The sequence below is a fragment of the Cydia fagiglandana genome, chromosome 14, assembly GCF_963556715.1.
Source record: "Cydia fagiglandana chromosome 14, ilCydFagi1.1, whole genome shotgun sequence".
Taxonomy (NCBI): domain Eukaryota; kingdom Metazoa; phylum Arthropoda; class Insecta; order Lepidoptera; family Tortricidae; genus Cydia; species Cydia fagiglandana.
Genome location: NC_085945.1, coordinates 243188 through 253979, shown reverse-complemented (window position 1 = coordinate 253979; position 10792 = coordinate 243188). Strand labels below are relative to the sequence as shown.

At 43.0% G+C, this 10792-nt stretch overlaps 1 protein-coding gene across 1 annotated transcript; it reads right to left on the bottom strand.

Moving 5' to 3' along the window:
• Nucleotides 1-2220: 2220 nt before the first annotated feature.
• LOC134670686 (protein cereblon-like) lies at nucleotides 2221-10357 on the bottom strand. The gene is made up of 10 exons (XM_063528502.1): nucleotides 10080-10357; nucleotides 8862-9064; nucleotides 8226-8413; nucleotides 6091-6231; nucleotides 5512-5619; nucleotides 5089-5213; nucleotides 4470-4612; nucleotides 4023-4125; nucleotides 3289-3430; nucleotides 2221-2349 (listed from the first exon to the last, which is right to left on the bottom strand). Exons 1-10 carry the CDS (start codon nucleotides 10090-10092, stop codon nucleotides 2235-2237), a joined length of 1281 nt encoding a protein of 426 aa, XP_063384572.1. The 5' UTR covers nucleotides 10093-10357; the 3' UTR covers nucleotides 2221-2234.
• Between the last annotated feature and the right edge of the window lie 435 nt (nucleotides 10358-10792).

Here is a 10792-nt window from a genome sequence, read left to right as displayed (position 1 = left end):
TTTGACATCTCTTCGTTTAATAGTACTTAACACTCATTAAAATAAAACGGATGATTGTATTGCTTAAGTTAATTCACACAGTAAGTATTATCATACAATTGATTACAGGATAAGTCAATGTTTTATTTGTTAACACTGCACATCAGAGATCAGGGTGCATCCACATATGAGGTCCCAGCAACAGGGGGGGGGGGGGTGTGGGTCATTCCAAGTGCGACAGTACGTATCTATTCCCTATGAAAATGTGTGTCAAGGGTGGAATTGGGCGTCTAAAAAATAGAAATTTTGCGTGATGTACCTAATCAATTGGATGACCTCTCATGCAAAAAAATTATAAGTTCAGTTAGCAAAAGTATCTAGCCATAGCCAGGCCAGGTGTTCACAATGATCAACACACACTCTTATTTTCTCAACGATAAAGTTGTGCCCTTACTGAGCTTACTGTGAGTGGGGTGGGCCTAGGTCGATCCTGTTTAAAATTGTTCTAAAATAGGCCTGCCTGGCCGTTTAGTAACTTCTGCTGCTGACTGTACTATTATTAAAAATCATAGGATTGCAAAATGATAATCGATGTTTAGGTATAATTGACCACTAAAATAATTGTAAAATAACGTAAGCGAAATAGAACACCCAGATATGTAGCGTAGGTAAGGCTGCCCTTCCACTGAGACGGAGATTAATCCATGGGTATGGATCGGAGCGGAGAAGAGAACCATTGCTATTGATTGACTCCCGCGCGTCTTCTCTCAACTGCGCACATCTCTGCCTTAGTGGAAAGGCAGTATTTGCAAACTACTCGCAATGGACAGAATGCTAAATACTATTGCACTATCCGTCTCATTAATCCTCCAGTCAGTCGGTATCTAAAACCTAAACCAAAAAGTTATTAAATGTAGAAGAGGTGTAAATTCTAACCCCTGTTCATAACTTTCTAAGCCTCATTAGTTATTTGTTTTATCCCTTTCTTCTTCTTTCCTTGGGTTATCCCGGCATTTTGCCACGGCTCATGGGAGCCAGGGGTCCGCTTGGCTACTAATCCCAGAATTGGCGTAGGGACTAGTTTTTACGAAAGCGATTGCCATCTGGCCTTCCAACCCTGACGGTAAACTAGGCCGTAATGGGATTAGTCCGGTTTCTTCACGATGTTTTCCTTCACCGAAAAGCGACTGGCAAATATAAAATTATATTTCATACATAAGCTCCGAAAAACTTTCATTGGTAAGAGCCGGGGTTTGAACCCGCGACCTCTGGATTGAAAGTCGCACGCTCTTACCCGCTAGGCCACCAGAGCGATTTTTATATCCCTTTCTTACAAATGCATAATTTAAAATGACAGATCAATACAAACGATTAATGGCTTATCGAGGCTTGCAGCGCGTTTATGAATGACGCCATATTTTCTTAGACATACACATTTTCTATTCTGCAATAATAACTCTTTGCCTAAACCCTAAATCCACAAGTCTAGCTCAAATTGCATGAGTAGGTACTATGTGCTCGCCGAGCACTGTGCGTTTTATTCCAACTAAATTGGTAGAAAAATATATACTTACAGTCAATAGTAGCTTAAGTAGTGGCCTAGGCATTTAGAGCGTTGTTACACTGTCCGATTCGATAAGGACAGTTTATTTATTTTCTCTAGTCTGGGGGAGGGCTTTGGGAGTTTTGCAAACACATTTAGAGCTGTTGGGGTCGGCGTTCAAACTTAATTAGATTTAGCTCTGCACCTAGCCAAGATGACAATCGAAACTTAACCATCGAGACTTTTTGTAGCATCTGACCATCTGTCCTCCCGATTCATTGTCACTTTTCGTTTGTCGAGGCAGGAGTGCGAAACTCCTGACTTCGGCCAAACTCGGCTCAGCATTGCTCCTAGCAATTATTAGGGTTGACACAACTTGACGTCCCTTTGTGTGCACGACTACAGATAAGATAATTGCTTGAATTTTGACAACCCTAAATAGCCGAAAGGGATAGTGCCATATATTAGAAAGGGACAGCATGATTCGACCCTGAACCGTTGTCAAACTTCGGTTTTGTAGGAAGCTTCCTTTCTGTACGGCAGTACTATTATTTCTTCTGTGGTCGAGGTGCGATTTTCACGTCGGCCCCCCGGTCGGCGTCGGCGTCGGCGTGAGTGTTCAGAGCGCGTCGGCGTCGGCGTCGGCGTGAGAGTTCAGAGCGTGTCGGCATCGGCGTGAGTGTTCAGAGCGTGTCGGCATCGGCGTGAGTGTTCAGAGCGCGTCGGCGTCGTCGTCGGCGTGGTGGTGCTCGGCGCGCGGCATCACCACGTTGCGGCACAGCGCGAAGAACTGCTCCGGCCGGAGCTTGCGCTTCATCGCGTCGAACCTGACACACAACATATACAATCACACTCGGAATTCATGGGGAAGGGAAGGGACAGTAGGTGAACACTTTGCTGTAAATGCCGCTACGATCGCCATACGATTCATTTATTACTCGAATAAGTGACACAGCATTATAGTAAAAACCAAGGCACTGTGAAACTACAAATAAGAATACAAGAAAACAACAAAAATATCTACAAATAAAAACCAAAGACAAATTAAACGTTAGATTCAGACGATAAAAAGATAACATGGATAGTCAATAATTGTGTCCTGAACTGGGAGGCCGAAAGCCGACTCCGTGTATGCCCAAAGACTCGGAGCGTCACCTCGTGCGTCGTCAGGTATAGTCAGCAGCAGAAGTTGCTAAGCAGGCCTGGTGTTCAAAATGATCTTGGCGCGACTCTATTGTTAACGAAATAAAAGCTCTCCAAACCTAAGAACGAAGGCTCGTAAGGCCCATGTGGACAACTAACCCTAACCGTAAACGTCAAAAATATAGTTATGTGTACCTCCAGCCGACGTGCGTGTCGCACGCGCCGCACTGCGCCACGCGCCACGTGTAGCCGGGGAACCAGGAGTACTCCGCACTGTGAGGGCCCAGTAACGTGTCGTGTACCTCCAGCCGACGTGCGTGCCGCAGGCGCCGCACTGCGCCACGCGCCACGTGTAGCCGGGGAACCAGGAGTACTCCGCACTGGGAGGGCCCAGTAACGTGTCGTGTACCTCCAGCCGACGTGCGTGCCGCAGGCGCCGCACTGCGCCACGCGCCACGTGTAGCCGGGGAACCAGGAGTACTCCGCACTGGGAGGGCCCAGTAACGTGTCGTGTACCTCCAGCCGACGTGCGTGCCGCAGGCGCCGCACTGCGCCACGCGCCACGTGTAGCCGGGGAACCAGGAGTACTCCGCACTGGGAGGGCCCAGTAACGTGTCGTGTACCTCCAGCCGACGTGCGTGCCGCAGGCGCCGCACTGCGCCACGCGCCACGTGTAGCCGGGGAACCAGGAGTACTCCGCGCTGGGAGGGCCCAGTAACGTGTCGTGCGCTGTTCGGACTGTTACCACGTCGTGCATGAAGCCACCTGCAACACAACATATTAGATTGTAGCTTTCTAATAGACCCCGACGGCTAATCCTTTGTCTATTTTTAAGTAAAACCGCTCGTGCCACGTCACAATCACAATCACCTGCATAAAAAATCGTTCGTTCACTTTACTCAGGTAATTGAATTACAACTCCTATGGAAATTGCAATAAGATTCAAAATTAACTAATGTATAAATATTTTGTTAGGATATGTGTGGTGCGTTCAACTCGCCGGCATTCAGTACTACGGTTACTGAGTGCCGGCGAGTCGAACGCTACAGAACCAGTCTAAAATGTTATCGAGATGCGTAACAAAGGCGCGTTATCGGAGAGCGCACCTGCACTGGTTCTTGAGCGTTGGATTAGCCCGCGCTCAGGTGCCAAATAGAATAATTAAGGCCCTTTTTTGCAGTAGCACGTGTGGTTTTACTTAACAATATCTAGACAAAGGATTAGCCGTCGGGGTCTATTAGAAAGGTACAAACTATACAACAGAACAAATCTATTATTTTCTTTCTACATGTACAACAAGCTACTATAACTGTAAATAAAGCTAGTACCTATAGTAGGTACCTAAAGGTGTACTAACCATAATTAGTGTAGTTGGCGTGCACGCCGTCGCTGGACATGGCGAACATGTGCGAGCGCCGGGACAGCTCCGCGCCGCAGGTGCCGCAGCATAATGCTGTTGACTGGAAACAAACAAACAAGTCGATAAGTAGGTACCGTCGCCCACACTGTACATCGATGGACCTTAAACCTTATTACAAAAAGCATAAGGTCCACCGATGGACGGAGAATAGAGTGTTGCTGTTTGTACAAATACATAAGACTGCATAATAATACACAGATCAAAATTTTGATGTGATGGGATAATGGAAAGCAATCGAATAAAGATCTAAGGTTAGTATTCCACATTTCTTGGTCCAATGTGCATTGCGTCTCACTCCGCACAGTGGTTACCAGTACAATTTGACAACTAGGTTAACGGTTTAACCACTTAACCCCGGGTTAGTGGGCCTCGTGTTGTAAGTACCTTGTCTATGAACCGTAGGGCGAGGCTCAGCCGCAGCAGCGCGTTGTCGACGGCGAACAGCGCGTTGCGGTCGCGCGCCGACAGCGTCAGGTTGGACGCCACCCAGAACGACAGCGACACGGCGTCCAGCGGCATTTTGTCCTCTACAATATCATTATATTTAGGTATACTTGTTTAGATATCGTTGCAGATATGATTTCGTTGCCGGAATCGTTTAAATGAGCTTAAGAAACCCGTTTGGGAAAATGTTCATACAGTCAGACATAAATCTTTTCATGCCAATCAATCGAAGGAGGAAGGAAGCTTCTTGTAGGTCTAAACTTATCTAGGTCAGGCTACCATAAAAGCTATAAATGAAAAATACAGGTTTTTCATACATTTTAAATTTGTACCTGGTAATCATCGTCAATAGGTGCCCTCAGCGCCGCATTTAAAAACTTATTCTGTATTTGAAATGTTACTATAAAAGGTTGATGTACAGTAAAACTTAAGCGGTAACTCTTAATCCCCGGTAACCCGGGAACTTAATCTTACAGTGCGTATCGGTAAAAGCCCGAAATGTTAAATAAACTTTGTGTACAGTCTAGGATTTTTACTGACGTTGAATAATGATACATACCAAGGCTGAGCGTGGCAAAGTGGTCCGTGAGGCGAGCGCGCAGACGGCGATAGTCGAAAATATGCCACACGAAGGATGGCCATGGGGATGTCGCGGCGTCCATACGCCGCAGGATTCGCTCTTGCCTGTGAACACACACAACAGGTCAAAAGAAGGACAACAATTATGCTCAAAAGTTACACGATACCACCTAGTTCCGCCGTAAACTCGATAAGGCTTAACATGACTATAAATGTCCTACAACTGTTTTATTTTTACTGATGTCATGATGTTCAGTAGATCAACAAAAACTGATTTTTCAGAGTTGAGGTAAGAAATATCATCTATCAAATTCCTCGATGCTGGATTCTGGTATGCGAATGCTGGAATGTTTTGTTACTGAAAAAAGGACTAACAATACCTTCAAAAGTACGATGTACTGACCTCGTATTTTGCGGCCGCCTCAGCGGGTCGAGCGAGGCGAGCCGAGAGGGCCTCAGCGGGTCGCCCGGCGCCAACTCCGGCAGCACCTCTACTTCCAACATCTGCATACTGATGGAAAAAAAATTGTTAATTCTGCGTTGATTATGAAAATCTTGCTTTTGTGTGTTCAAAGTGAAATACTGCAATAAATGCTGCTTCAGCCGCACACGATGATAAGGCTCCAGCCCCTCGCTACAGGTCACCTACTTCCTAAAGGCGTATCCGTGGCGGCTGCGGGGCTGCTTCAGCCGCACGCGGTGGGAGGCGCGCGCCACACGCCGGCCCCAGGGCTCCAGCCCCTCGCTACAGGTCACCTACTTCCTAAAGGCGTATCCGTGGCGGCTGCGGGGCTGCTTCAGCCGCACGCGGTGGGAGGCGCGCGCCACACGCCGGCCCCAGGGCTCCAGCCCCTCGCTACAGGTCACCTACTTCCTAAAGGCGTATCCGTGGCGGCTGCGGGGCTGCTTCAGCCGCACGCGGTGGGAGGCGCGCGCCACACGCCGGCCCCAGGGCTCCAGCCCCTCGCTACAGGTCACCTACTTCCTAAAGGCGTATCCGTGGCGGCTGCGTGGCTGCTTCAGCCGCACGCGGTGGGAGGCGCGCGCCACCACGCCAGCCGCCGCGGCTCCAGCCAGCACCTCGCAGAGGACGCCCAGCCCTGACACGTCCATGCCGGATTCGCTGCAACAATCACACAATGAAGCTGTTTGAAACCTTGTTACGCATAAATGTTTGGAAAAACAAGTATGCACCTAAAATATATCTATTTAGGTATTCTTCCCTCCGCCTGAATAAAAGAAATGCCTTGGTACAGCCCTGCATCCGAGATTTTGACTTTCGTATGAGAATTATAAAATACTAGCTGTTGCCCGCGACTTCGTCCGCGTGGAATCTTATCTTCAACATTTTACATCTTTAGTACATATAATTTTCATATCCAACCAAGCAATGTTGAAATTAAGTACTTTTCTTTTTTAGCAAGTTGTATGAAGTTTTAAGTCAATTGGATTTTGATGTTGGTTGCTGAAATTACTTTTATTGTATTCTCATAATTAGGTACCTATGCCCTTATACAAAGATTCAAGTTCCGCACTCACAAAATATCTGATCTCCATACAAACTTTCAAACCCTTTCTCACCACCTTGGGGGATGATTTTCAAAAATGCTTGAATTAGTTTTCATGTTTTTTTTAATATAATACCTTTTTTTTGCAAAAACTTCAAGTTCCTAGCTTAAAATTAAATTTACACCCAAAGACGAACTTTCATCCCCTTTTTAACCCCCTTAGGGGTTGAATTTCCAAAAATGTTACAATTACTTTTTTTTGTAATCGGCTATTATGTCTTTCTAAGAAGTTTCAAAGCATTTGTAATGGATTCAAACTTTGAACCCCATTTTAACCCCGTTAGGGGATGAATTTTACAAATCGCTGTAATCGCTTTTATTGTCTTCTAATAATATCCCCAAATACAAAGATTCAAGTCCCGCGCTCGAAAAAATGTTTGATATCCATACAAACTTTCAACCCTTTTTTCACCACCTTAGGGGATGAATTTTCAAAAACGCTGAAATTAGTTTTCTTGTATTTTAATAATATATCTTTTGACGAAGTTTCAAATTCCTAGCTCAAAAGAAAACTTTAACCCCATACAAACTTTTATCCCATTTTTAACCCTGTTAGGGGATGAATTTTATAAAAAGGCAGAAATTACTTTTATTGTCGTCTAATAATATCCCCAAATACAAAGATTCAAGTCCCACAATAGAAAAAAAATTTCATATCCATACAAACTTTCAACCCCTTTTGCACCACCTTGGGGGATGAATTTTCTAAAACGCTGAAATTAGTTTTCTTGTATTTGAATTTGATACTTTTTTACAAAGTTTCAAGTTCCTAGCTTAAAATAAAATTTGTACCCTAAGACGAACTTTCATTCCCTTTTTAACCCCCTTAGGGGTTGAATTTCCAAAAACGTTGCAATCACTTTTTTTTGTAATGGGATATTATGCCTTTCTAAGAAGTTTCAAAGTATTTATAATGGATAAAAATTTTCAACCCCTTTTTAACCCTGTTAGGGGATGAATTTTACAAAACGCTGAAATTACTTTTCTCGTCTTCTAATATTATCCCTAAATACAAAGATTCAACTCAACCACTCGAATTTTTTTTTGATTTCCATACAAACTTTCAACCCCTTTCTCAGCACCTTAGGGGATGAATTTTCAAAAACGCAGAAATTAGTTTTCTTGTATTTTAATAATATATCTATTTACGAAGTTTCCAATTCCTAGCTTAAAAGAAAACTTTAACCCCATACAAACTTTCATCCCCTTTTTAACCCCCTTGGGGGTTGAATTTCTCAAAATCGCTTCTTATCTCTTGCACACTTTATAAATGCAATCTGGTGTGCAAATTTCAACTTTCTGGGTTTTGTAGTTTCGGCTCTGCGTTGATGAATCAGTCAGTCAGGACACTTGCATTTATATATATAGAAGATAGATTCAAAGTTGGACTACTGGGTCTAAAAAGACACCTTCCTTAACTGTATATAATTTCACTTTTGCAATATAATAAGCTTGTAAAAAAATTTTACAAGTATTTTTTGCGATTCCCAGGTCAGTTAAGAAACCTAGAAATTGTAGTCAAAACTGGTCTCAAAGAGCTGTAGCTTACTCTGGACAGAGCAGACAGAACATCCGCTCCTGAAGAATCACGTCCCGGAGGGGCTCAGGTGTCAGCAGCATGGGAACAGTCTCTCCAGGGAACACGGTTCCATGATGTGCCATGCCAGGCACACGGCCCGTCCAGCCCGCCTCCAGCACCCGCCGCCCGCCCAGCTGCTCCAAGTCTGTACCCAGATACTGTGCACCAAGAAAATATTACTTAAGAGATCATAATTAAGGAGGGAGCTCAAATCTGATACTACCCCAATGATAAACCTTGGCTGGACATGCTGCCGCTGCCTAGATAACAGAATCTGATAAAAATATGCAACAACTTGTTTTTAGGCATCATGCTTACTTTGAGAACTATATATATTTTGTTACATCTAGTAACTTGATGGTGTTCATTAATAACTTTCAACCCCATTATCAGCCCCTTAAAGGTTGAATTTCAAAATATCCTATTTTAGCAAAATCTGACAACATTTGAAAAATATTGTTTAAAAATTCAATGGTTTAGCCATTACAGAACAAATGTCACCATTTTATTTATACATATATAAAATATTCTATTGTATTTGAAAATTGCATGACATTCTATTGATAACATTATAATCACATAAAAATATGTTCAAGTATATCAAACCGAGTGTGTTGCTGGCAGGCTGATGTCAAACTCCTGCACCTCCTCGTCGTCACCTCCCCCGTCGGGGTCCGTGCCCCCACCGGCCTCCGTGTCGCCGCCGTCTCCCACAGCCATTACCACCATCCCCGCTTCACCGTCTTCTACCCCCACTAGGGCCATCTCCTCTGATTCAGACTCATTGTGGTCGCTGTCACTGTCTGCCGCTGTTGCAACAACACGTGCAACATTTAAAAAAATACAACATGGAACGTTAGAGCTAGCTTTATGTCCACGGTTTTCAGAAAAAAGGTAAACACTAGGGATGTACCGACTAGTCGCCGACTAGTCGGGAAAGCCGACTATCCGGCCACATTTGTAGTCGGCGATTAGTCGGCGACTAGTCGGCAAAAATGGCCGATTAGTCGGCACCTTATTAGTGAAAGAAAAACAGAAAAAAGAAACCAACAGTCAATATTTACCATATGTTTTAAGTATGTCTATTTTACCAAAATACCTATTCAGGGTGTGAAAACTTTTGTTCATGTAATTGACCGTTTGATCGTTTGATCGTTATCGTATGGTGGTAGGCTGGTGTTTTCTACAGGTCGATCTCAACTGATTCTCGTGTAATTTCATGGCCAAGTTCTATACTTAAAGATTTTATTATAATTCAGTTTTTGTTTTTTTTTAATGGAGGAACCATGGGGAACTATTAATGTTATTGCAAAATTTAGAGACTTATAAACAGGGCATGTTGCTCGTAAAGACGCTGACCACAGGGGATAGGTTCTTAACTGGCGACTACGTACGAGAAATAGAGCATTGGAAATACCTCCTACAAGTTGTACCTACTGACGGTCTGCTCAGGATCGCAAAATAAAAGAAAGACAGAAATAGAACGAGGATTCTTGTGATAGGTCTTTGAACCTGTAGAGAACACCTTTGAGCCAAGCTAATATATGAATAGCGCAACCTAAAGAGCAAAACTATTTTTTTTCACCTGAACTTATACGAAACTAATGATCTGGCCGACTAGCCGACTAATCGGCCATTCGAGCGCCGATTAGTCGGCTAGTCGGCCAAATCAATAGTCGGTACATCACTAGTAAACACCAAAAAAATATATAAAATATAACAGTAGATCTGAATAAAAGCATTCATTAATGCACATATAATTTTACACGCAAATGTAGTCTATCAGACAAAGCAAAAAATAGACTATCACAATCGGAAACCTACCATTCTCTTCCATGAGTGTACGGAGTAGTTCCCTTAGGAGCGATATATTGAAGGTTTTCTAATAACTTTACTGAAATATATAAATTAATAGAATTCTTTTCGAGTATTATTACACAATAACACTATATTCGCAAGAAAGCAATCAAAGGAATCAAAGCAGTCCACTGTTTAGATAAGTTTACAAATGCAGCTGTGATGATACGATACCTGTCACACAACAGTCAAAACAAAACCAATCAAAACATAAATAGGTACAGAAATTATTAACCATTTATCATAGACTTATAATATATAAAGACGTAGTCTCAGCGAGCTGTCACTGTTGCCACTTTTGTTTAGTGTACGATTAACAATGAGGCCCACGTTGCTGTAGCCATGTCGATAAAGTCATATCGATAAACTATCGACATTTCTTGCAATTTTAATTTTACTTCAAACTCTTCAAAGGCTTAACGATACCTAAAATGACCAAAAACGCTTTTATTCTTTATTGTGGTTATCAGATCACAATTTTATAGTCACGCCCCAGCAGGGAACCAAGGGAAAGTTCAGATATTTAATTAAAATACATAAATACCTCCTAAAATAGGTGTTCCGCAATAATTGAATTATATTATAATATTATAATATATTCATTATCCATTAGCATTTCAATTATGTTTATGTTTAACGAAGATATTGAAGTTTCAATTAATCGCTATTTCGTTCCGCTG

Bases quoted from the DNA above. Each gene is read 5' to 3' on its own strand.
- LOC134670686 (XM_063528502.1), bottom strand. The intron at 8,414-8,861 runs GTTTGATATACT...CTTGGTGCACAG, and splicing joins GCCTGCCAGCAACACACTCG to TATCTGGGTACAGACTTGGA. The intron at 4,613-5,088 runs GTATGTATCATT...ATGATATTGTAG, and splicing joins CTTTGCCACGCTCAGCCTTG to AGGACAAAATGCCGCTGGAC.